The sequence below is a fragment of the Haemaphysalis longicornis genome, unplaced genomic scaffold (genome assembly GCF_048455015.1).
Source record: "Haemaphysalis longicornis isolate Haplotype H1 unplaced genomic scaffold, Haemaphysalis longicornis Haplotype H1 scaffold_9, whole genome shotgun sequence".
In the NCBI taxonomy this organism is placed as follows: domain Eukaryota; kingdom Metazoa; phylum Arthropoda; class Arachnida; order Ixodida; family Ixodidae; genus Haemaphysalis; species Haemaphysalis longicornis.
The window spans coordinates 88,962,775-88,989,398 of record NW_027526460.1 but is presented as its reverse complement, the minus strand read 5'-3'; the positions used below and the strand labels follow the sequence as shown (position 1 = coordinate 88,989,398).

At 49.7% G+C, this 26,624-nt stretch overlaps 1 protein-coding gene across 6 annotated transcripts in view; it reads left to right on the top strand.

Annotated features, from left to right (window-relative positions):
* LOC144152261 (uncharacterized) overlaps positions 1–26,519 on the top strand; it is an 89,318-nt gene extending 62,799 nt beyond the window's left edge. For 4 of the 6 annotated variants that reach the window (XR_013319121.1, XR_013319123.1, XR_013319122.1 and 1 more), the window contains one exon: positions 25,272–25,557. Coding sequence is in view for 3 of the 6 variants with exons in the window: in XM_077683493.1 (XP_077539619.1) it covers positions 25,272–25,376 (105 nt within the window). In the remaining 3 variants the exon portion in view is untranslated. Of the gene's footprint in view, positions 1–25,271 lie in introns of all 6 variants that reach the window. The other 2 variants (XM_077683492.1, XM_077683494.1) reach the window with 1 other exon arrangement.
* The last annotated feature ends 105 nt before the right edge of the window (positions 26,520–26,624 follow it).

Genomic DNA, 26,624 nt, shown 5'->3' with positions numbered 1-26,624 from the left:
GCACACTTTCCATCGAAGAAACCTCGTATCTTTTAATTTCTTCTTCACCCATGCTCTCTCCTCTCCATCTACTTAGGCTTGTTCCGGGGAGGAGGTCGTGCTGGTTCCACTTGTGCCTCTCATGCACCTGTTCGTTGCGGGCCCCACGTGCAAGCAAGCACAACAACACACATCATCCCTATCTCGCACTTGCTTTAACACACCTGCCCATTGCGGCTGCTGTGTGCAATTTAGTGCAAGAACGCACGTCATCCACCTAGCCACTCCCGCACCGTGTGGGTGCACGCCTCCCTTGACTGCCTCCATCTTGCACTAAGGCCGAAACACGGTATGCAAGAGGGGCCCTTCACGCCAGCGAAGCCATTTGTCGCGAACGAAGCGCCAGTATACGGCCCCTGAGTTCGGGCACAAGACATCGAATGCGGCCCCCATATCCGGGCCTCCCGACCAGCAGGAAACATGGCCCGTCGCCTAAACACAACGTCTCGCACACAGCCCCCAAATCGGGCTTCATGACCCAGACAGAGGGGGAGAGCCTGCCGCCCGGTGGCTATTGGACTCTGAGCCCTGGCCAAGAGTGAGGGAAGTGTACGATGGACGGGCAGTGGCAAAAGGAACGCGACGGACGAAGATGTGAATTTTGTATGCACTGCATTTAGCCTAATGAAAGCAGTGTTTTTATTTGCTTACTGGAAGTGCCGATGCTTGTTGTTCTACGTCAAGGACAAAAACTTTGATGCCGAAACCCGGGAGTCGCCCAATTATTGGCTTCAATAGACTGCGTGTCTCCACAACGACTTGCACGCTCCGCTAACGAACGTCATCGGGCCTTCCGGTAAGCTCAACGCCATGGAACACTGCCCCAGAAAATGTGCCGCTCTCCGCTCTCAAGTCACCCTGATCTTGAACGAGTTCCAAGATGCTATGCAGAGGGACCTGCTACGAAGCGAAGCTGCAGTTCGGCACGCTCGTCTGAAAAAAGTAACGAAGAACCTGGAGACCCTTGACAACAAAATCGAGACGCTCGTGCCAGATGAAGAATTTGAGGACGAGTGCGCGCAGGTGCTGGACTATAACGACCGCATCTTATCGTGCCTCACAAGACTCCAGCAACGCATAGACGGCGACTCAGTGCCGAGTGCTGCTCCATCAACGGTCATCAACGCGGTGGTCAGCACAGAGCACAGCGGTCCAAAATCAAGTTGCCAAAGCTGGAGCTGATCAAGTTCAGCAGGCGAAGCAACGAGTGGCAGCACTTTTGGGAGCTCTTCGAGGAAGTTGTCGACAAAAATGAAGACCTTTCATCTACCGACAAGTACAACTTCCTCAGGGCATCCGTCACTGGAGATGCTGCCACCGCCATCGCTGGACTTCTACCGACAGCTCGTTGCTACAACGATGCCGTGCAACTACTAAAAAAACAATTCGGAAACGAGGAACTCCTCATCCAAGAACACTTCAAAAAGCTGATTGATTTGAAGCCTGTTTATTCGTCGGAAGATGTGCGCAGACTGCGTCGACTGCACGACACCCTGGCAGCCCACATCAGAGGCCTGGAGACACTCGGGCGCAAGCTGGAGACCTTCAGTTCTAAGTTGCTACCCATCGCACAGAGGGTGTTGCCAGGGGACCTACTGCTGGATTATAGTCAGAAACTCGTCCTCGAGACATCGAACGATGGCCACTACAACCGACAAACGCCTCACACTGAGGTTGTGCCCGAGACTACCACTGACTCGCATAAAGGTACCGTGATGTCTTTTTCTCGGCTTCTGGACTTTTTGAGAGTAGAAGTGGAAAGTCTGGAGAACCTGGCTGCTCTTTGTCGCATGGACGTAAGGCAGGAAGCGAAGCACGAGCAAAAAGATCGCCAAAAACAACCTAAAAAGTGACCTCAAAAGCATGCATCCTCCATTTCAACGTTGACCCAGAGTGCCAGTCAAGAATGCTGCTTTTTCTGCGACGACAACGCGCATTCCACCCAGAACTGCAGCTCTGGAAGGTCGATTGAGGAAAAGAAGATGTTGCTTTCTGCCGGACAATGCTTTTGTTGCACGACGGGGAAGCATGCGCATGCCGTGTTGAACATAAAATGCATGAAATGCGACAAGAAGCATGCCACCACCATGTGCGATCCAACGTATACGAGAAAGTCGCTTGAATCAACAGAGCCTGTCAACAACTCTCACGTGAGCCTAGGAACCGTAACCCATGATGGGGTGCCTGCAGCTAAGACGACGGTCGTCTTGCTTCCAACGGCGAAGGTTATGTGCAGCAGAGAAACTTACAACGCTGAAATCCGCACGCTCTTCGATGGAAGAAGCCAAAGCTCATTTATAACGTCTGCCACATCGAAAAGGCTCGGATGTCAAGTCGTGGGAAACAAAAGATTGACAGTTGGCGGGTTCGGCGGTCGTCAAGAAGAAAAGATGTTCCAGCGAGAAACGGTGATGCTGAACCGACGTCATTTGCTACCATAAAATACTGGCTCCGCCACAGTCAGTCGGGCATCAGCTTGGATACCTTGACTGCGACATCGCCGACCTCGCCAACGGTGATGCTCCTGAGGACATTAGTTTACTCATCGGCTCCAAGTACGTCTGGGGCCTCACAACTGGCCGAACGAGAAACCTTGGTGAAAGTCTGAGGGCTGTTGAGATGGTGTTCGGTTGGTGCGTGCAGGGTCCAATAGAAGGGACATCTCAGCAGAACCAGTGTACTGGGACTGTTACTTTGCGGACATCGGTCGTTTAAGACAAGACGGCAGATGTCCTGAGCAAATTCTGGACCTTGGAATCCATCGGAATCACTGACAAGGAAGAATGCAAGCCAACCGAATGCACTGCAATGGAGGTCTTCAAACAGACATTAACGAATGTCGACGGCCGGTACGAAGTGGCACTGCCTTGGAAAACGGAGATATCTCTTGACGACAAAAAGAAAATCGCTACAAAAAGGCTGCAGCAGTTAACAAAAAGGCTTTTGAAGTCGCCAGAGCTGCTTGAAGAATATGATGCGGTCATCAGACAATACATTGCTCAAGGCATTGTAGAACGCGTCGAAGGAGAAGTGGACGATGGGCAGAACGTCTACTACATGCCACACCAGGCACTGATTCGTGAGTCCAGAAAACTCCGAATAGTATTTGATGCCTCATCACACCACAAGAACTTGAAGTCCCTCAACGAAAACCTAGAGACTGGGCCGAACTTGACGGCCAATCCTGTCGGACTGCTACTCAACTTCCGGAGACATCGAATAGCTCTCGTCGCGGATATTGAACAAGCTTTCCTGCAAATAGGTGTCAGGAAAGACGACAGAAATGCCCTCTGATTTATGTGGTTCCGTAACTTCCGTGAGACACACCAGCCTGGCAACACGATGCCTCCGGTCGACACTTGGAGAAAGACACGTGTTCCATTTGGGACGACGGCAAGCCCATTTCTCTTGTCGGCCACTTTACAGCACCACCTGAGTGGCTGCGAGGAGCAGTTTCCCCTCACTGCACATCAATTGAGACGCAGCCTCTATGTGGATGACCTCCTAACGGGAGCCAACGACTAGGAAGCGGCCTTGAAACTCTACAACGAGGCTAACGAGATGTTCACTGACGCCTCCATGAAGCTCCACAAATGGTCATCCCCCCTGCCCATCCGCGAAGGTCTGGAGGACAGGAAAGCCTTCCCCGACGCCACGCAAAAAGTTGCTTTTTACATGGCGTCGGGGTAACGTCGGGGGAAGTCGTGGCGTCGGGGAGCAATGGGTGGCAGTGGCCACCCATTGCTCCCGTCGACGAGGCATAAAGTTGCATAAATAAGCACAGGATCGGACGACTGCGTCAACATCAGCCATGGTTAGTCGGTAGCAACCTGTTCCAAGAATGGGGTATTCTTTCATGCGACGGATCACTCGTTTGATGTGCACACGTGCTCTTGCTATTTGTCTAGTTTTTAACACATCTGCCGCACTCATTTGACTCTGTGGCGGCCTATTCAATGGGGGCATGGGGACTTTGATGCCAGAACATAAAAAATCTTAAACCCTTTATCCATCATGATTGCATCGCCAGGGCTCAAGAGGCTGAGCAGGTCACTCTTGATCACCATCTCGTGGTCTGACTGTGAACCTCCCTACGCTCTCGACACAAAGCAAATAAAGCCATCAGGTGTGGCTCCAAGTCACACCTTCTGCGTGTTGTCGTGTTTTTAAGGGGAAAAGGTATGTTTTTGCACTTATATAGCACTTGGCTTTTGAATCTCAATTTCAGTGCAATCAATGACTATCCGCATGTCTTTGAAGCTTCTGAAATGGTGCGGCAGGTTTCGCTAAACCTCAGAAAATGCGGGAAACCTTGTCATGCTTTTAGGGCTGCCTGCATGTACAGGACCCACTTGGAAAATGTCTTACTGCAGTGTGACATTGTCACTCCAAAGTTGCGCGGAAGCTCCTTAATCATAAGTCCCATTCACAGGTGCACTAGCACCATCGAAAACTCTTCCGCATGCTCAACTTCGGCTCAGGCTCTTTGCTGGGGCATGGCATATTGTTTGCAAGGGCTTTGTGTAGGGCTTAAAACATTGCGAACGACGGTAAACCACTGTAATACTGGCATTCGCTCAGCTCATGAATGAGGTTCAGGTTCAGCAGTCAGCCCCCTCTTCTCCAGTACAACTCCTTCCAGTATTTGAGCTGGTGTTGTGACTGGAGGAGTTGCGCCTTTGTAGCAGCCAGCTTCCCTTTAAAGTGACGCCACACAAGCCACATGAATTTAGCATCATTCCATTATCACGCTCCCGTGTCATTTATTTGTTCATTTTGCGCCACATTATGGGCTGTGCCTACGCTGCCCAACATGACAGTCAGCCACTGGAAACCCGTGATGCGGCAAAACAATGAAGGTGCGAGCATTGATAAAGCCTCGAATGCATGAAGCAAGCTGCTCCGAACCCATACGCCACCGGCAGGAATTTCCCAAGTGTGGCGAAGCACACCGCTCAGGCGCTCCACATGAGCCTGTGGACGACTACGTTTGCTTTTTAAGGTTAAACAATAAAATGCAAAGGCAGCGTGTTCTGCAAAACATGGCAGCCACTTAAGAAAGTGAAACAATCTAACGGAGTTTATTTGAAAGATCGCCGTAAAAAGTAACAAAATGGCTAGGCAGAATAAATACCAGTGCTCACCTGGAGCCAGCAATGTCAAACTTTTTCTAAACAGATAAAACGCCATGAACAGCATGAAAACACTTTTCTCCTTGGAGTAAGCACTGTAAGCACGGTTGAAACCAAATTATCAGCAATCACTATTGCAAATGGCACTTGCCAACACAGCACAAAAAGAACATTTACTGTTCTGCGTAACACAAACTTAACGCCGAAAACGCATGCAATGAAAAGGTAAATGAGTAACTAGACACACCAAATGCGGATGACAGCCACTGCAATTAAACAAATGAGCTTCATTCATGTGCAGTCTCTACCACCTTGGGTTTTTCCCCGAATAATAGGCGCAAGGAAAAAGACTACTCACCTGTGTTAGCTAGGTCGTGGCTCGAATGAAGATCGACTGGGAGAAACTAGGTTTTGAGAGTTAAAAAGGTTTAATTATTGAGAAAACTGAGGTTACAGTGGGCCAGGACAGAGGTGCACGGGGAGGAAACGTCTTGACGCGGTGCGCAGGCGTGGGGCGACTCTCCTGGGCGAACAGCATACACACGCAACACGCAAGAGTCCAAAGCTCGCACCATGCACGCTCGGTATAAACATCCGGTCGTGGTTGCTGCGGCGGTCGTGGTTTCAAGTGCTTCGTTCTCCGAGCTTGGTCCCTTCGGCAGGCCGCCAGTGTCTGCTTTCGTTTTTGACTCTCGGCGCGAGAATTATCCGAAGCTTTGGAGACGGCTGACACCTGAGATAGCACACAGCAGTGTAGTCAGTTTTCCCTGCCCCATCATTTAGCCTTACACTGTCCACGAGGTAGGTATAAGCACTTACTTACTGTGCCAAGAACCTGTACGTTGTGTTTTTTGAAGGAAGAGTCCGGTTGCTCAAAGTGAGTAATTGCCCCTTTTCAGCCATGTTGTACTGTAGTCGACCAGCCAAAAGCAAATCTTGTTACATGCCCATGAAGAAGGTACAGCCTCCACTTCATTACTCTTCAGGAACCGTACAATTGTAAAGGCTGCAAACAGGGACATTAAGTGCACTTGCAACATGGAAGCGTCATTGGCATTTACTCAAATGCCAGTTCACGTTGCCCAACCTCCAGCATTCTGGGTCGTCATCATCGCCGCCCGCGTCGATTCCGTCGTCGCCATTCTCCGAGTCGCTGCTGGCCAGCGGGTCGAATTGAAAATGCTTCGCCGCTACTGCCGCAGCAACATTTAAAAAATCCGGTGGAAACGACTCATCCAAGTCTGACGATTGAGACATGACTGCGCGAGCAAGTGTGAACCAGTATGGCAGGAAGTATAACCTCTAGTTGTGAAATTACAGAAGACAAAAGTGCTCGCATGAAAATAACAATTACGTAAGCTATTTAGCAGCTGCAAATGGACAGATTGACAATAAGGACAATAAGGTACAGCACGGGGTGTTCCTCACCATTTTGATCAATCTGTGACAGAACGACACCTAGCCCACGGTTGCTCGCGTCGCACTGAACTACAAATTCACGGTCGAAATCCGGTGAAGCCAACACTGGTCTCGAAGCCAAAGCTTCCTTCAGAGATTGAAATGCTGCTACTTTGGCCGCCGTCCAAGTTACAACCTCAGGTTCTAGCTTACGCAAACTATCAGTTAAGGGACTGGCCGCATCCGAGTAGTTCGAGATGTAGTGCTGATAATAGCCTGTCATTCCCAGAAAAGACCTCACATCCTTCTTTCTCAGCGGCTTGGGAAATTCACGGATGGCAGCAACATTCGTTGCCATAGGCTCATGCTTTCCCCGGCCTATCGTGTTTCCCAAATAGGTGACACACGCCCTTCCCAACTGACGTTTTTCCGCATTCACAGTTAGGCCCGCAGTTCGGAATCGTTCCAGTACCTGTCATATATGCTCCAAATGAGTCGGCCAGTCAGCCGACGGTCTAAACACTTGCTTCTGTTCGGCCTTGGGGAGGGCTCCCCTCCCAGAGTTCCACACCCAACAACGCTTTTCATGGTGTTTGGGTCATCACTGGAGAAGCACAGCACATTCTCGTTCGGTGGCTCAGTCAGGCCTTTTTCAATGCAGTCCACTAAGATACCTGCTGTTGCACGATCCAGAGGAAGGACTCTATACAGGTTCTGCGAGGCGATCGCTATGTATACGCCGTCATACACCAACACCTGTTGCAGCCTGCACGGTCTAGGTTCTGGTTGAGGCTGACCAGAGTAAAGTTCATTGCTTTACCTAGAGTCCAAAGTTCCCTATTTGCAGCAACCACAGCCCTTTCTCCGTGGACGCTTACTTCTGAACCTCCAGTACTGTGCAGACCGCGATTTGCCCATATTCCAAGAGACTGCCCTCAGTTCGGTCACCGCTTTCGCAATGGGCTTCATAAATCCTCCCCGCATTTTTCCAGCATGTCGTTTACTCCTCCATGATCACCACCAGGCTGCGATTCTTTGTGTCCCACAGTCGCACCTTCGCCTGCTCCATCACTGCTCCTAGTCTTTGTCCAGGAAGCTTGCTGCCCTTCAGCCGTTTGTCGTTGTGCACCGTTGATCACTTTTCCTGCCTTGCTCATGTTTGAGTCGCCAGCCACGATGACCCATCACCTCCTCTCGTTTTCCTTGGCATGTGCTTGGGCAACTGGTCCACTCAGGTCAGCCATGTCAGCAAATGACTTGGCTGGTTGCCCTCCTCCTCCGTGTCCCGCCTTGGAGCTATCCCTGTTATCTGGGTCCGCACTGGGGTGCCCACCATCGCTCTTGTGCGCAACATCCCTAGCCCCCTGTGCCTCTTTGCCTTCACTGTTGTGCTATGCTTTGTGCTGACGCCACCACTCAGGCTTGTCGCCACCCGCTGCCAGAGTCGCTAGCTCCTCAACCCGTTTTAGGGGCGAAGCTCCTTAAGGCGTGGGTCTGTCCATCCTCGACGTATGTATGTAGCCACCTCTAGTTTAGTTCTTGGATTGTTTACTAGATGGCGTGGCTACCTCTAGTTTAGTTCTTGGATTGTTTACTAGATGGCGGTACTTGTATATGATGAAAAGATGCGCTTGGATTGTTTACTAGATGGCGTGGCTACCTCTAGTTTAGTTCTTGGATTGTTTACTAGATGGCGGGGGGCGTTGTAATAAAATCCGTTCGCTGTTGGTGCGCGCTCGGAGTCGCCCGATGGATAAGGCTGCAGATGTGCGAGCCCGCGAGGCAGAAGCGCTCCGTGAAGCTGCGCGACGCCGCCGCCAAGATCCTGCCGTACGAGAGCGGGAGGCCGAAGCGTGTCGTCTGGCTGCGCGACGCCGCCGCCAAGATCCCAGCGTTCGAGAACGAGAGGCCCAAGCGTCACGGCAACGGCGCGAGGACCCTGCCATACGCGAAGCGGCACGGCTGCGGCGCGAAGAGGATCTCCAAAACGTCAGAGAACGGGAAGCGGCGAGAAAGCGCGCGTATCGGCAGGCAGACCCCAATGCAGTGAGAGCTCGTGAGGCGTCAGCAAAATGCATCAGGCGAGCTCAGCCCCAAGGTGCCGACGCGCGGTTTAAGCGAGACTTTCTAGACGTTACGTTCGGACACAGATGTAGTGGGCGAACTTTCACTGAAGAGTCACGGTTTTACTGATGATTTCCCCTCAGGAGCTTCGCCCACTCATCATCATTCACCCCGTGGATGTGCTGTGAATTTTTTTCTAGCTGGTCCTTGTTCTCTCGAGCTCGGCCACTGTACGGACCAACTGAGTGGCCTTTGCACTCCCCGTCTTGGCTAGTTCGCTGACCAGCGCTTCCCGCTCAGGTCGTTCAGACCTTCCCCTAGAAGGTCGTTCAGAGCGCATTTCAAGTCCCCAAAATGCCACCAAATGTGTTGTACTGGAAAAGCCTTCGCAGTCACTAAAATCAGAGATTAAGAAAGTTCTGCATCGCCATACACTTTTAAAAGAATAAAAAATGAACCCTTGCAAGGGGACCTCAGGTCACGAAATTCGTCGGGTCTGCATTGTAGGCGCACACTCGCAAATGATGTTCAGGCAAAAATTTGCATCAAATGGACCCGGCCGTTGTGTATGCAATCAATCAATCATTATTCCAGTGTTTTGGTACAGGGGGTAACAAAAAACTGAGGGTGGCAAGAAAAAAGCAGTCCAAACAACCGCTTGACAAGCCTCGCCATACCGTTTTTCTTGGTCAACTTTCGTGGCTTAGCGAACTTCGCGTACACTTTTTTTGGCCCGGCAGGCAGCCCCCATGTGCGTGGATGGCTTGTTTTGGACGAGTCAAAGCGGGTCAGAAACACAGTGACAGCAGCCACGTGTTTACATTTCCCGGCAACCCCTGCTTTGCAGTCGCACGCGGCTTTTATGATGTTCCTTTCCAAGGACAGCTGCAAAAAGCATAAAACTACATATAAACGACCAAAATTTCAGGTAGGAAAGCGTGTACTTGCCGACAGCTTTACCGACTTGGATGTGCTGTGTTTATGCATTTGCGGTATGCACTGCTCCGCCACTTCGATGCACTCACTGGACACAAGCTCCTGCTTGTCATGCACATGTCGGCTTCGAAAAGAAGTGTCCCTTTTGCTAAATTCTCTCCCCTAAAAACGCTCTCATATGCCACCACAGGCCTGAACCCCGCTGTTATTAACAGAGGAACGGACGAACTGGGCTTCATGGCTGTCAGTTGTACTACGGTTGCTGGAGTATCGGCAGAGCATGCACAATTCCAACGCGCTGGTGGCCACTCGTGGCGCTGTTTGCAACTGCAAATGGGGAGCCTCCTGGCGGATGCAGGCTGCCTATAGCTGAGTGCAGAAATGCAACTGTGGTGAATCATATAGGTCACAGGAGTGTTTATTTTCTTATTACTTTCAAAATGCAGACTCAGTTCGTTCACTGCTGCCATTGCGGCCTCACAGTTTCTCAACCGGCTCTACGAAGAGCGGCTCTTGAGAAGATCCGCCGAGAACTGAGAATCGCCGCTCCCTCCTAAAGAGCATCTCAGAAGATCTGAAGAACGGCTCAAAAGATCCGGCTCTCCTGAATCAATCTGTCTGCTCACACGACAGGAGGCGCTGGAGGACTTTGGCAAATCTGCCCCACCTGACCCGGCAGGGCAGCTGCTTTCTTGCGCCGGTAATAGCTGGCGCGAAACTCGCACCAAAGAGCTGGCTCATTTGACTCAGCTCTTCGGCTCAGTTGGCTCTTCCTCCGTGGTGACTCTGCTGTGGCTTGCTCGGTTCCGCACGGATCACAGAGCGGGCGAGAAGGGACTCCCTCTCTCCAAAAGAACCACCGCTCACTTTTACTGAGCCACGGCTCACCTGATTTTCAAAAGAAGCGGTTCAAAAGATCCGGCTCGCTCCTGAGCGACGCATCTCTACATTTACCATACCTTTGGGTATGGAACAGTTATGGTCACTGCGGAACACATTATAGTCGGGTGGGAAGTAGTAGTGAGATGAAATATTAGGACTAAGCCATGTCTCAGTTGCGATAACTATGCGGCAAATTGCTCCGAAACTCTTCGCTTTCGTCCACAGACCACGAACATTTTGTTAAGGCAAGTTTCTTGCTCATGATGTGTGGTATTATCTTTCATTTTCAACTCGCAGAAGAAGCTTTCGCAGAGGGCTCCCTCAAAAGGCTTGGGAAAGCAATGTTTGGGCCAATGTTTGGGTCCTGAAGGCGCTGGAAAGTCTCTTTGTCCACTGAAGCATAACAGGAGGCACATGACGCATACATTTTCAGTCGCTTGCAGAAAGTTGTTCTTGCAGTTGAGTCAATAAAAAAAATGACCAGTGACAGTTTCGAAACAAATATTGCCTTTTGTCAAGGTCAGCGTTCTACCACTGACAGCTTACCAGAGGTGCCAAATAATAATAATCTCAATTTTCCGAAGAAACGGGGATGTCCTCCACCCAGACAACACACAGACATCCTAAGTAAGTGCTAGGGATGTCCCACTTGAGAGTTATGAATCTCCCAAGGACATCCCAATTAAGTTGCAAAGACATCCCAAGTGATACAAAAAAGACCTCTCTGGGATGTCCCAGATAGGACTTTACTGGGAGGTCGAATCTCCCATGTCTTTTAAAGAAAGGAGTTCCCTTGGATGTTCCAAAAATGTGCTTGTAGGTCCTTTTTGGGACATGTTTTATTCATTTGTATGGTTACTTGTCATCCCAAGCAGAACAAAAAAGAACTGCCTTGGTATGTCTCTGAAATACTTTTAGGAGTGACTTGAAATATGTTGTGCTTGACGATAAAGCTGTGACAAAAACACCACGTACAAAGAAAATTTTTATTGAAATTTAGAAGCTCAGAAAAGTGTCAGAAATCTTTCAATTTAGTTGAGCTCTTCATCCACAGTGCTGGCCCTTGTGTCCTTGAGAGGCTTCTGTTCTACGATGCTCTCCATCGTGTGTCGAAACCAAGACATTGCAGCTTTCTTGACATCTTTCAATGTTTCCTGCTTCTGGCTTTGTCTGTGCTCTGTCAGGCTGCCTGCACATAAAAAATGCCACAGAACAACAGCAATGAGGTAAAAAACAAACATCACCAATGCAAGTTGGTACTTTAGTGTTCACCTGTTATTTTGTAAAGCTACTTCACAGAATATCACAATGCTAATCACAAAAGGAAGGTGACTTGGTTTCAGGCAAGTGGCAAAAGCACATGAAAGGTGCATGGTAATTTTACTTTGTTTAGCAAAACTATGATGTGCTTGCTTTAACTTGGATTTGTGTGTAAACAGCAAGCTGATCCCCAGAGCAGTGCTACAGTTAGCTTAGTTCAGATGAGCACCTTTAACATCTTATACACAGGCATCTATGTTGTGGTACTGACTTCATATGTGGGAAAACACCATCCAGTACTTCATGCCAGTACGTCTTGAAAAGCAACATGCCCTCACTGTAGATAGCAATCTTTCTTGAAGATGACCTCTTCCACACGTTTCTAATCGGTGTTTTTGTTGATGTATCTTGCTAACATACGCCACCACTGCTGGTGTATGTGCCTACACTGGGCATGTGTGCCATCTATTCAGGTGCAGGGAGCTGCTGTAACTACACTTTTATGCTTTTTGTTAACTTTCTTCCTCTCAACTAGCACTTGCACCACAAATCGTGTCATCTGTTATCCGTATCTTGCTTTTCTTTGGAGCCTTTTGCTGAGGCATGATTAGTGTGGTGTAATGAAAATTAAACGAAATTTTGATTCCAGAGGCAAACTCAGTTTGCCACCAATGTCTGGTGCCCAGCCATTTGCTCCACTATAGTTGCAGTTTTGAAGTAGTCATTTGAAAGTTACTGGACACGGAGGTTATGTGAGGGAAAAGTTTGTTTTTATTGGTTGGCTGCTTGCAGTACTTTTTTTTATAAACTCATACGTAGTGAAGCTCGTGCTGATGCGGGAAATACAGCAACGGGACGGCATTGCATGAACAAACCCTGTGAAGACTAACTCTGGGTGGCCCACTGGGCCAGGTTTGTTTGTGTATGTCTCGTGTTTTGTCCGCGCAAAAATTAAAAGCTTAGTTGCGGTTGTGGCACTTTGCTAAAAGTGATATGCGGGTGTTGTCGCATGTTGCCGCGGAGTATCATTGCTCAAATGAGCTTCCATTTTCCCGTGAAAGTTTCAGCCTAGACATGGCTTCTGCTGGTCTCCAGGACCTTCGTTTTTCTGATTGTTAACCGAACTATTATAGTGCTCCCCGGTTTTTGTAAAAGTACAGCCTGCTATTAACTTGATAAAAAATGGAAATGGTTCTTACTAGGTTTACCTGACTGCAATGCTGTAATGATGCTCAGAGTCTAAATTTAATTGGATACTGCGTTTGGTTTCAGCAGTATCTCGGTAGAAAAAACAATTGTAAGCAATTGTAAAATTTCCAATTCTGTATACCAGTTGGGTTGTAGTACCCAACTGAAACCTATTGGGCTGAACCAATTGCTTCCAACAGGTTGAACCAATTGTTTCCTAACAAGTTGAACCAATTGTGTTGGTCTCTCAATTGTGTTCAATAGGTATTATTTCAAATTGTGTTCAGTGGGCATCACCAGTTGAAACCAAGGTTCTGGCTTTTGAAATCATTGTAAAATGGCACATGCTGGCAGTAAAGCAGTTCAATTGCCTTGATCTTCTGTAAACATAACACAGCATCTGTACCTTTACTTCCACATTTATTAACTTCCCTATCGAAAAAAACCATATGATTTTTATATAGAGACCATAAAATTCATACTGGCCTGTAAGAATTCATATAGGGGTCCAAATGAATTCTTACGGGCCCATATGATACGGACCCAAAAGAGGGCTACCGATATATGAATTCTAATGGAACCATATGATATCCCCATGTGAATTCTTACAAGCACGTTTCAACCCCCATACAGGGTTGTATGTGATTCATGAATATATACATGGGCCCATGTGGTGGAACATGGAGCTCCATGCAGCTTTATGTGGGGCCTCCTGTGTGTGGTATAAAGCTCTACGCAGAGCTACATTGTTCCTATACTGATGCAGGCAGGACGCACAAGGTTGTGAATGTTTTAACAGAAATTGAAATTCATTTGTTACGTGTGCTTTAAATGTGACCTAAATTACATATATTTTTACTGTAGATAGGGCACATATGGTTGTGAATGTTTTAACAAAAATTAAAATTCATTTGTTACATGGGCTTTTAAATGGGACCTAAATTGCAGATATTTTTATTTACTGTTATAATGATATTGCAAACTGCTTTAGATATGTGCATGCATGCACAGCTAATTCCCTTGAACCACTTACCTGAACCTGCTTTTGTATTCACCATGCATTGTCTATAGCAATGCTTCTCAAATGGGGGTCCCATGGGCATTTCAAGAACCCGTGAAACCCTTCCCGAAACTTTTGCCCTGCCCCCTCACATTCTTTTTTGCCAAACCTCGCTTGGTATGTCAAAAAAAAAAGTCACTTCGCCTCACGACTTGTACGTTTAATTTCCCAATGTAGCATGTTTTTAAGGTCGGCCTTTTGCACAACGCGTCAGTTATTCAGAAAAGCCAGACACACGAGAGACTGCATATAGGTTTGGTGACATTTATTGGCAAGAGCAAATTCCTTCACAAAAGGACAAGCATCAGCATAAAAGTCAGACAAAAGGTGGGCATTGAATAAATATGCGGGCGAATTCAGCTGTGAGCGAAAATTGTTTGGCATTTCACTGTGAAATATGGTTCCCAGGCATGAAAACCTGAAGGGGGAGGTTGTCGCATAAATTAGTCTTGCCCATACTTGTACAGGTTTCCTCTGGTAATAAGTGCATGCAAAATATAATGCATTCTTTATTTGCACTAACAATTTCTTTTTACTGCTCTGCAATCTCCGTGGGAAACAAGAACACAGAAAGGTGTTCTGTTCGTTATTTCTTTACGCCGTTGTTTTTCAATATCAAGCAGCATAGATATGGGACCTTCAGCCCATACACAAGGTGCCTTCAGCAAGCAGAGACTTGCTGAAGGCACCTTTGTAGTTGCGGTCCAAGCTCCCGGAATTTGGAGGACATTCCACGTTCACGTGCTTCCCATCGATAGCACCCATGCAGTGGGGAAAATTCCAGCGCTGCTCGAAATCAGCTGCAATCTGAACGTGAAAATAAAAGAACAGCAACTTATCAAATTGGCAGTGCATGACTAGTTGTGACCAACATCAACTGAAGGCTAATCGTATGAACACAAAATGGAATTAGCTGCTAATAATACCAACATCAACTGAAGTCTACTCGTATGAACACAAAAGCTGTTCAAGAAAATGTATGAACACGGAAGCATAGGCTGTTGAACCAATTTCTTGCCTTGATCCACTCGTCAGCTGTTTGTGGTGAGACGAGGTACAGAGGCTTCAGGATGTCCCAGAGGGCCGCGCAGACGTCCGCGACCACATCGCACGCGGTTGAGCGGCCCACCCGGAAGTCGAAAGAAATGCTGCGAAGTGTACTGCCGGCAGCTAGAAACCTGCGACGACGAGAGGGAGAGAAAGCGCAATGAACAGAGCTCAGTCCCATTAACAGCTTCGTGATCAGCCGTACACATCGACACGATTCGCTGTGGCATATTTCTCACCTCAACGTTATGGCCAAGCGATCGTGAGCGGAGATCGCGTCTCTGAAGTTGGTATCTTGCTTTGAGATTCGGCTCCGTACCAGCTCAAGCAGCTGGTCGAAAGCCTGAGGCGGCATTCTGATGAAGCTGTAGGAGAGGGGAACATATACAAGATCCTGCTTGCAGCGGTTTTAAGGATTACAGAGGCAGAAATAAAAAAAAAAAAAACTTACTCTCTGAAGTACTCCAGGTCGTGCGCGCGAAGCTCTGGGAGGAGACGGCTCGCGTGTCCGGCAGCTTCTCGGGAGCGCAATCTCCGTGGGAAACAAGAACACAGAAAGGTGTTCTGTTCGTTATTTCTTTACGCCGTTGTTTTTCAATATCACTTTACACCGAATGGCACCAAAACAACAAATTTACTTACCTGGTGTTGGGCTGTTCGCAGCATCGTTGTCGTTGACTGCGTCGCTATCCACACCGTATTCTTGGGCTTCAACCATAGGGCGATGGGCCAGAATCGCACTCATTTCATTGTTCCAGAGCCACTTCGATGGCGGCGCACCACTCAGCTTCTGCAGCTCCCTTTCAAAGAGTACGCAGAAAACAATATTTCAAGCCCGACTACTAAGCAGGCATTGTCGTCTGCGAGGTCTATGGACTCGTTAAAGAAGAATAAACAGCAACACTTTCTTTGTTGTACTTTCCTTTCAAATTCTTCCAGTGCGTCCTGAGCTGCTGCCACGTCAAAGTATATCCTAGGCGACGCATTTCCTCTTCAACGCGCGTGAAATGGACTTGGTTGCGCTGACGCTGTGAGTCTCGCGGCGCGCACGCTGCGGTGGGATCCTGCGTCGTCATTTTCTCAATGACCTTGCCGGAAATTGCTGTCCCGCAGCTTGGAGATTGCAGCAGGTCCACAGAAAATTCCTTCCCATAATGTTCTCTTTATTCCATTAAAAAGAGTGGTTCTGGGCAATTTTTCAGTTCCAAGCAATGTTCCTTTCCACTGCACGAAAACGTAAAAAGGATGCAGATGTTGAGTATCTACAGAAGCGGATGTACATTGAAAAAGAGTTAAAGGAAAGAGAACTGAAGCTGGAGGAAATGTGTCTGGCGCTAGAAGAAAGGCGGCTCGGCTCGCACTGGAAGAGGACCGCCAGGCACTTGAGCGAGAGCGAGAGCAACGTAGTGCCGAAGAGAGGGACCGGCATCGGCAGTTGATCGAGAATCAGCGAGAGAATTTCCTGAAGATTCTAGATGTAATCTCATCTAAAGAAATAAAAGTCCCTGAATGTTGAGGTAGGAATTATCAACCCTGTGGCATTTCACGGCTCATTGACTTGAAGGTAATGCCTTCGGCAAGGTGGCTCCAGGTCAAAGTATTGGGAAACCTGGCTGCCATACAGGCACGTGTGGCAGTTGCTGAGCAAGGTGCTCACTCTGTACATTTGTGAAACCTGCTGCCGAAGCAGTTTCTGATTTTTCTTGAAGTCCAAGAACGCAAACTCGGCTATAACCTTTCCAAAGCCCCATTCAACGGCTTGACACAGTTGACTCATTTTCATGTTGAATGTTTGCTGCGAAGAAGTGATGTGAGCCCCACCATACGGCTTCATGAGCAGTGGCAGCAACGCATACGCTGGATCGCCATAAATAGCGTACCCCTTTTCCTTACCCTCCATCAGCCGCTGCAGCTTTTCATAGGCTCCACAGTCCCTCAAGATACATGGGAAAAAAAAGGTGTTCAGAAAATATGCACGAAGCGAAATGTTTAATGATTTAGGCTTTGAATTTCCTATTCTTAAGGAAACAAGCAACAGCCAAGCGTCACCATGACTGATAAGAGAAGTGAAGCAGTTCACTTTCAGAAGTGAAATTTTTTTTTTCGTGCAGCTTTTATGGCTCTGCATGATTCTGTAAGCTATGTTCAGTTAAACATGCTACACTTTGTGGTGTCTCTACCTCACAATATGCATAACGCTAGCTTTGTACAAGGCAGGCATTCATGCACACTGCGAGGAACCACCGTGGGTTCGGGCTAGTTGAGCACGCTCACGATACTGAAACGCCGTCGCGCCAACCTAACACCGCCTCTGTTGGGCAGGTGGAGAAGGGGGCGACAAAGGAATATGCCCAGGGTACGGAGGGAAGACGTTTATTTTACACTGACGTTCTAATCACATATTTTACAGTCCCAATTACACAATTTACTGTACAGGTACGTACTTCCCGTTAGGTGAAAGGGGCGATGGGGCGCCACGCGCAAGTGCGCACGTTTCGTCGGCGCAGAGCCAGTGGGCTCTTCTGACAGGGCAAATTCCGGGGTGCACGCACGTTGTGCGCGCGCGCATCGCCGTGCTGGCCGGATCGGCTCGCAGCAGCGAGGGAGACGGGGCCCATTCGCTCACAGGCGCGTACCGCACGGCGTGTTCGTCGAGTGGTAGGTACGGCCTTACTATATGCAGGCGTAGGGACAACAGGAGCAGCCTTGGGCACGGGCCGCAGCCGGAAGGGCTGGTGGGCTTTCGCCGGCGCAACAGAGTTGCCGCCGGCTGGTAAAGAAAGCGTCACATACCTTCGGCCAACGCCTTCGGCGTCCTGGAAGCGTCTCCCCGAACGGACCCCCGCGCAGGACGCGCGTTCGCCTCCCGGCGAGAGTCGGGTTCGGGCCTCGTTCAAACAGACCAATGAGGTGAGGTTAGCTCCGCTACCAGGGCGGAGCGCCCGCTGCGTGACAGTGTTTTATCGCCGCAACGGTCTCTGCAGGCTTCACCTCACGCAAGAGTTTGAGAGACGGCTCGGCTCTACACAGAGGCGCCAAGACGAGCCGGAATTTCGGAGGAGAGAGGGGAAAAGCGCCGCGTGATGGCACAAACCCAGTGATCGCGCAATGGCCTCGGGCGCTAGGATCCCCACACTCCCCTCTCCTTAAATGCCCTCGCCGGTCTGAGAAGAGTTGACCGGCCATCGCCCAGGCATGCAAAAGACGGCAAAGAGTAGAAAAGAATGCATGCACAGGGCAGTCTCAGTCCCCAGCCCATACAAAATATTTACAAACTACACTAACAACACTACCCCCCCCCCCCTCCAGCACAAATGATACATACCGGAAAACTACACGCGACACTGAGATACATAATACATAGTAATTGGTTCCACATGCATGCACAAAATGAAGCTATTGAAATGTACAATTACAATCAATGCGATACTATAATAATAACAATAAGGGTAATAATATATACATGCAGGACGACACTATGCAACATAGGATTACAAAAAAAAAGAAAGAAACACACTACGACGACAAAGAATTAGCGCAAAAGAGAAGGCACAGGCATGCTAGAAACTACGCTGAGCTACGAAAATAATATTTATACAAATTCAGGAGACTCAGTTCCGCGGGGCTTGTGCAAAGTTCTGCGGTTGGGAGCACGAAAGTTTTTTAGGGGTAACGTCCGTTGTGGTCAGTCAAGAAAGGAAGATGGTGGGCGCCAGTGCCGGAACGACCTCACCGTAGCGTCGAGACAGCAGCTCCGTGAAGGGGGGGTACCAGCCAGAAGGAAATGCGGCTTGAGCAGCCAGCCGGCAGGTATGATGACCGCGAGGGCGCTGCTCATGTGTAGACCTCGCGTGGAACCCGGTGGGTTCCCCGCCAAAGAGCGGTGACCCGACGCTGGTGGTGGCTGCCGCCCAGTGCGAGCGAGGCAGCTGCCGGACGACAGCCGTGGTGCCGATGACGCATGGTGCAGTTCCGATATGGCACCACATTGTCCACATCTGAAGAGGGCACCTCTTCCGCAGCTCGCAACCGGCCGCCAGTCCCGCTCTCGTCGGTGCCGGGCAGCCCGGCTGCATTCGCCAGCCTTACATGCCGTTGAACCCCCATAGTCAGCGTAACTGTTCCGGGCTCGGTCAAGTTCCAGAAACGGGCACCTGCGGACCCTCCACCACACCGACGAGACACCACGTGACGGCGGCCCGCACCGGACGAAGCCGAAGCCACTCGCGGAATGCACCATTGGGTTCGCTGAAGCCGGCAGAAGCACACACCACACGCACTCACGAATACCCGCACAACATGCGTGTCACAGTGTTCGTGCCACCAGGGCCAAGTTCCTTCGCCACAACGCGGTGCGCCCCACTCGTAGCATACGCCCGGCCCGCGTTTTCCAGGAAAACACAACCTCCCGTTGGCATTGAGTATATGGTCCCCCAAGGTCTGGCCTGCTCTCCCAACTTCACACAGTTCACGCAACGGCCTCCAGTACGCGCTGCTCGCCCGAACACAGGGGCCGCGGACGGCCGAAATCGGACACTTTCAAAAACAAGCCCATTACTTCTCGAACCCCGCGCGCGAGGAGCAGGGGATGTCCTCGAAGACCGACCGAGCTATCACCCTCTTACCCTCGCTCTCCCGCCAACACCGTACGCCCCGAAAGAAGCAACTCCAAAAGAATGCTAGCCTTTCTCGCTACGTAGAAGTAAATAAAAAGAACCATAGTACATACTTCGTCCTACATGCACAGACTAAGGAGGGTTCCTGTGCCCAAACAAATAACAAAAAAAAAAACACAGAAAAGAAACACTACTTTGCATCCTGCACAAAAAAAGTAACACTTAACGCCTTCAGCAAGGCCAACCACTCGGACCATACAGAACCATGTAAAAAAAAAAGCAAAAAAAGAAAATGCCTTCACGCTACACGCTATATACAAATGGTCAACACAACTCCATCCTGCAGTACGCTAAAGCGAGCGCACAAAACAGTCACCCAGACAAAACACCATTCGCCCTCAGCAGGCATAAAATGGAACACGATGACACTACAAACAACGCCCCGTAACATGCACACTCTTGCAAACCGAACAAAAAGAGAAACATTTGCTTACAACTTGCTGGAGGGTAGCGGGAACTGACCACACACAATGGGCTGGGGCGGCCAGGGCGGCCGCGCTCACTGAGACTGAAAGAAGTGAAGTCTGCACGGGCGGCGAAAGTACCTGCCGTTTAGCGTGCTATAATTACTGAGGTGACCTCTTCGCGAATTTATATTGATGAACTGGCCGAGAGAAGCCTGGATAAGCGTGGGTGCCTTGTCATCACCGCGCAGAGCCACTGTGCTCTAGCGCCAAATAGTCAGCCCGTGACACCGTATAAGTAATAGCTCTGCTTGCTTCTCGGCAAAGGTCCCTTCAAGTCGCAAGCAACTACCTGCCATGGACGCACACTATCAAATGGCTTCACAATTCCAGGCGGATTCCCACCGCGCGCCCTCGCCGTTTCACAGACATGGCAGGACCGGCAACAGTGAAATGATCTCGCTTCGTCCCGGGCCAGGTCACGGAGCGACTCAGTTTACCAAAACTTTGGAGCCGCCTAAATGCCCGGCGAATGGTTCGTCATGAGGTTAGCGCAGAAGTGCGCAACTCAGACTTAGGGGGTTACCACATTGAATGGTTTAATTGCCTCATCATCGGTGGCTACGTATTTAAGCACGAGTCCTTCACCGTCCAGCAGAAATGAGTCCCCCGGGGCGTCGGCAACACACGCTGACTTCAGCCCCCCTCCCGCGCCTGCTACAAGACAAGTAGCATCTCGGCGCACGCCCGCAGCAGGACAAGCTACGTCTCGGCGTCTAAAAAAAATCAAACAAAAAAAAATTGTCTCCCAGAGACCGTCGCACATCCAGCGACAAACGGGTCACTCTGCTGGCCGGCTACTAGCTCTTTTCGGCTCAATACAACCGCCTTGCAACGGGCATCGCTTCCCCCTCCTGATTTTACAGCCGAGGCCCGTCCGCTTTCCGGCGGCATGGAGTTCGCGAAAAGCGCCTGCCCCTCTCTGCGGGGTGTCCGCGCGCTCTTTCTCAACTCTGGGCCCTCTTCCTCCACTGAACGGCTGTCAATTTTGCCTCCTTTACTGGCACGCGCTTTTGCGCCGCCGGCTAAAGTCACACTTGGACAATGAATCTCGATATATTACGAAGCACGAGATAGCGCGTCAACTACCACGTTCGTGCTCTACTCTCAGGGGACGGCAACAAGCATATATCTCGCGTGCACTACTCCGAGTGGCGGCTGTGGCCTTTCTCCCGGAATACGTATACCGCCGCTCCAGTGGGGCGCGGTTGAACCGTCGCACTGCCCCGTGGGGCTGCGTTAACGAGGGGTGCACGCACACTCGCGTACGGAGGGGCAGTCGCCTCGTCCCCGTAGCAGCTACCGCTAGCGGATAAGCATCAAGACTGATTCCGGTTGCGTACTCAGTTTAATTAGCGGCCAAAGGCTAATGAGCCAATGGCCCCACGTTGGGCGCCAGTTTGTGGTCTCTCTACCTCACAATATGCATAACGCTAGCTTTGAACAAGGCAGGCATTCATGTCTACCTCACAATATGCACCACCCTAGCATTGCATAAGGCATGCACTCATGCACATTGCGAGGAGCCACCGCGGGTTCGAGCTATTTGAGAACGCTCACGGAACTGAGACGCCGTCGCGCCAGCTCAACACCGCCTCTGTTGGGCAGGTGGAGTAGAGGGCGACAAAGGAATAAGCCCAGTGTAGTACGTCAGAAGGCGTTTATTCGCGCCAACCCCTTCAGTTACAGTTCAACATCCCCGTGGGTGGAAAGGGACGATGGGCGATCTGGCGCCACGCGCAAGTGTGCGCGTCCTCGGCGCGCTGAACCGGTGGGCTCAGCAATAAGGGCAAAATCTGGGGTGCTGGCCGATGGGCTCGCAATAGAAAGACACTGTCCTTCCGTTCCCAGGCACGTACCGCACGGCGCGATCGTCGAGTGTCAGGTACGGCTAATATGTGAGTGAACGGACTGAGGATCAACCGAAGGCACGGGCCGGCAGCCGGAAGGGCTAGCGGCTTAGAGCCGGTGCAAAAGAGCTGCGACCGGGCGGTGAGAAAATAGTTACGCACCTTCGGCTGTCCTCCTGAGCGTCTCCCCGAACGGACCCCCGCGCAGGGCGCGCGTTCGCGTCCTGGCGAGGGTGGTGTTCGGGCATCGTTCAAACGGGCCAATGAGGTGAGGTTAGCTCCAACACCAGGGCGGAGCCCCCGCTGCGTGACAGTGTTTTATCGCCGCAACGGTTGCAGGAGTTTTAGAAGACGGCTCGGCTCTACACAGCGGCGCCGAGACGAGCCAGCAACTCGAAGGAGACGAAGGAGAAAGGGGGAAAAGAGCCGCGCTCGGGCGCCAGGATCCCCACAACTTTAAGCTGTGTCTATTTCGAACAGACATGTAGGCTGATCAGCCGGCCAAAACAAGGTGCATACTTCGTGAAACAGGGAAACGAAAGGGGGGGGGGGGGGAGGGGCTTCTGGCAATTCAAGGCAGTTGTAACTGATTTCGATAATTGGGAGGGCTAACTGAACAGCTGTCGCCTACCACTGGAAAGACAACCAATGCCTACTGCTTTATGGGGCAGAGAAGTGAAACCTTACCGAGTGCCTTGTAGGAAAACTTCGGTCAGGCCAACGGGCAATAAAGATAAGTACGATAGGAGCAATGGTATCATCCTGAGGAATGAGGGCGTTCACATGACATTACTTGTGCAACGACAATGCGGGAATATATTGGTATATTATACCAAACTCAAAGGGACAAATAATGGGGTAGAGCTGTTCTTCTTTAAAGGAGCAATGACTCGCTTTAATGCTGTGATAAGTGTTTTGTTTAGGTGAACTCACAAAGTGAGCCATCTGATACAATTAAACTGTCATTCACAAACTATAGTTGATGCTCACCTGAGTCATGGCGTCTGCCCTGATGGGGTCCATCGAGTTTGCACACGATTCCATTTGGGCACATGATTGCCTGATATTTTAGGCAATGGCACCTTTTGTGCCCAGAGAAGTACTCCTGCTGATTGTGCTTCGGCCGAGCTATTGGCCGCGCAGTTCCATCAATGAAGCCCCAGCAGTTTGGAAGACGGGCTCCCTTGTCCTCCACAGCCTGCAATGACATTTACTGATATTAAAGATCAAGAGAAAAATCGCGGGTTGCATTGCAGTACCGAAAATTCTGTGGAGGCTTCCGGCAAAAGTAGCAATAACTAATTTCGTAAGTCTGCATATAAAATAACCACGGCCACAATATCCTGCGACACATGAAACGTTAGTCAAACAAACAGTTCGAGTTACATAGAGATCGTTGTATAGGTATGTTTCGTTGAAAGTATAAGCGAAAGTATCTGAATACTCGCTTGCGACAAGCACTCCAGACCTTCGGCAGACAGCCAACTGTAGTTCATGTTTTCGAGGAGGTGCCTGAATCTGCCCGCAATGTCTGTCAGGAGCAGGCTCGTCACACTTGACATCATGGAGGTGTGGCGGCCGAAAATCGGCTCCAGGTCGCACTAACGGTTCGGGTAAGCGAGCCTCCTCAGTACGATGCACAGGGCCTCACGCCCGGGCACTCGCACACCCTGCGCACTGGTCACAACATCTGGCACACGCAGGTTGCAGTACAGGTCGTTGAAGTCTTCCTTTGCGAATCGGAACTGTTGTCTGAACACAACCGGATCGATGGCGGCGAAGTCCAGCAGACCGGTTTTTGACCGGTACTGATCATATGCCGTTCGGCCTTGAGCCGAAAATACTCATACAGGTTATCGCCTTCAAATAAATCCTGTCACACAAGCTGTCGCCCTGTCCATTGACAGGGCGACAGGGCGACATTGACAAAAAATTGACAGATAGCGCCTGTCGCACAAGATACTTTGTGGCATAGCTGAGGCACCACCAAGCAACGTGAGTGAGCAATAGAAGAAACAAATTCCGTCGCCTCGTCGCCGGCTAGGCTTGGCTCGCGCTCGTATCGGCTGGCTGGTTGGCTCGTTAAATTACAGTTATCGTTTTACTTCCTAGATGGCGCTGGCAACTATTCTAAGCAGCCCAACTTTTATGAACGTACATCCAGTTGAAATGCTATTAGCGGATGCTAAACTAAAAACGTGTTTGGCGAAAAACGTTTACGGCGCGCAAGCGCAATGTTTTGCGCGCGCTAAACGCTAGCGCCCGCTATATTAAAACTCTCTAATATCAACGCAGCGCGCACCGGCGCTCTGGCCCGGCCGTGGATGATTGCACAGCTTTTTTTCCTTGCCTTCCCCACCTCTAAGGATGGAAAATAAAGGAAATATTATAACAGCTCGTTCACATCCACCGCAATCCAAAGCCGGTCGTTTTGTTGCTGCTCATTGGTTGGCAGTACTGATCAGTATGGCTCAAGCCCTGTGTCTTTTTGTGTTTGCGTAAAAGTTTAAGTGTAGCGTTGTCATACATGTAATAACGCGCTCCTGTTCTTAGAGTGGTGTTCCTTTAGAAATCTGTGTGTGCACGCGATCCTCTGAATTGGCTCTAAGCAGGCTGACCTGCGGCCGCAGTCGTGAGGAAGAGTTCGTGTTAGTGCTTACGCATTACTAAAATTTATTGGCAGAGAAAAAGGCACAGCTGCACACGTTGGCAATAAAGATGTTGTTGCAGAAGCAAAGACTGGCAGCGGGAAGGCGTCACATTTTGGCCGCGTTTTGGCATCCAGTTTCTGTGTGTATTAGCAAGGCAGTGTCGTCGTAGAAGGTGTGCATGATGTAATGGCACGACCATGGTGGTGTCGACGCCGTGAACTACGAGTTTTCACACATTGTCTGGCTTAAGTACACAGCCTGAGCTGTGATGTCAAACCATACTGTGCTTGCAAGCAATGCTTTCAACCATATATGCAAGCACCCATATCACCACAGTGACAGACTGACATAAAGGGGCTGCGGCGCTGTCCTTTGCTTAGTGCTAAATATAAAGCAGCCCTCCCGCTATTCGTCACCTTTAGCTGTTTGTTTGACTCTGGCAACACCAAATACTGTTGTCGCTGTTGCCAACAAGCTTCACAACAACTCGTGCCATAGCAAACACATTTCTACGAGAAAGTTGTAAATTCTGCAAGTACACGCAGCAGTTTAATCTGTATTACCAAAATACTGCGCCATGATGCCGTTCATCTCTCTTTGGAGGTCAACAGACTGCTTCTGCAGGTGCAGTGCCTGCCTGGGCATCTTCAGCTCAGCTTGGCGCAGCTTTCCCGCCTGCTTGGACTCCTCCAGAAGCTGGACGACGCAATCAAGCCCAGCATTGTATGAACGTTTTCGTCCTTTGGCTGGCCCTGCAACACTTGCAGATGTGCCTGCTGCCACTGTTGCATTCAGCGATGCTGGGCCCGGGACTGCCACCCTCGAGCACACTGCTGCAGCTGCTGTGCACCTCAATGCCCACAGCAAGCACGTCTGCATCTTCAGGGGCCCCCTCAACAACTTCCACCTGAATAAAAAAAGCAGCAGTACAGAAAATCTCATTTTTTGCATTTGCTCCTGTGTGCAGAAGCATTGCATGTAATGTTTTTTTTGTCACAACTTCGGGCAATAAACTTTGTGAATGAGAGGGCCAATTATCGTATGGTTTATTGGCATTCGAGTACATATAGGTCGTGTTGAGTATAAAATGCCTGTGCACAACAAAACCTTCTGCCCTAGATCATGCTGTTGCCCTTACTATATATGTCATTTGGGCACTTGACATATTTGGCTTTTCAAAGAAAATTCAAGTTTTGCTGTTGACTTCACATGTCTGTTACCTAGGAAGGTTAACACCATGTCAAAGATCACTGCTCAGTTTTTGTAGCTGACTGAGCCATTCAAATGGCATATCTTCAATTCGCCAACTCCTCCATGAGGCTGGTCAACTGGCAGGCAGCCTAAGGCATCTGGTAGAACGGGCATTCAGAATCTGCTGACCCCCTGGGGGGCCTTGCTGATTGCCCTGAAACTGTGCAAATGCAAGACAGCACCACCGCATGAGGCATACAGTCAGCAGATTTTCGTTGTAGTACAATTTGCATGCATTTGGTGAAGCAAAGTTTGTAATGACTGCACAGGATGCACAAAATGCAATGCAGCTGTTTTTACTTTTGCAAACAAAGGTGTGCAATTATTATCTTAAACTAATAACATCGCCTAGTGTCCCTTCATCATCACGCGCACAAATTAAAGGCCTTTAATCAGCCTCTCTCATTGAACACTGCGTTCGGGAAACATTGGCTAGCTAAAATGCAAACGAGATATTTCACAAGGATAACAATTTGATTAATTCCAGAAATATATATTTACACCTACATGTTAAATTCAGTTTCGGTTTTACTTTGTGTTCTTTCACCCCCAGGGGGCGCGTCTGTTTTTTATGTATATATTTGATGTGTTGTGTACAATAAACTTCTTTCGTACAGTGATGCTGCCGGTGCTTCTTACGTCCTTCGCAAACACCACTACACTAGACATCCTTTTCAAATGCAACATGCCAAACGTGCTTCCGCAGGTGATAATGTCCAGACAATT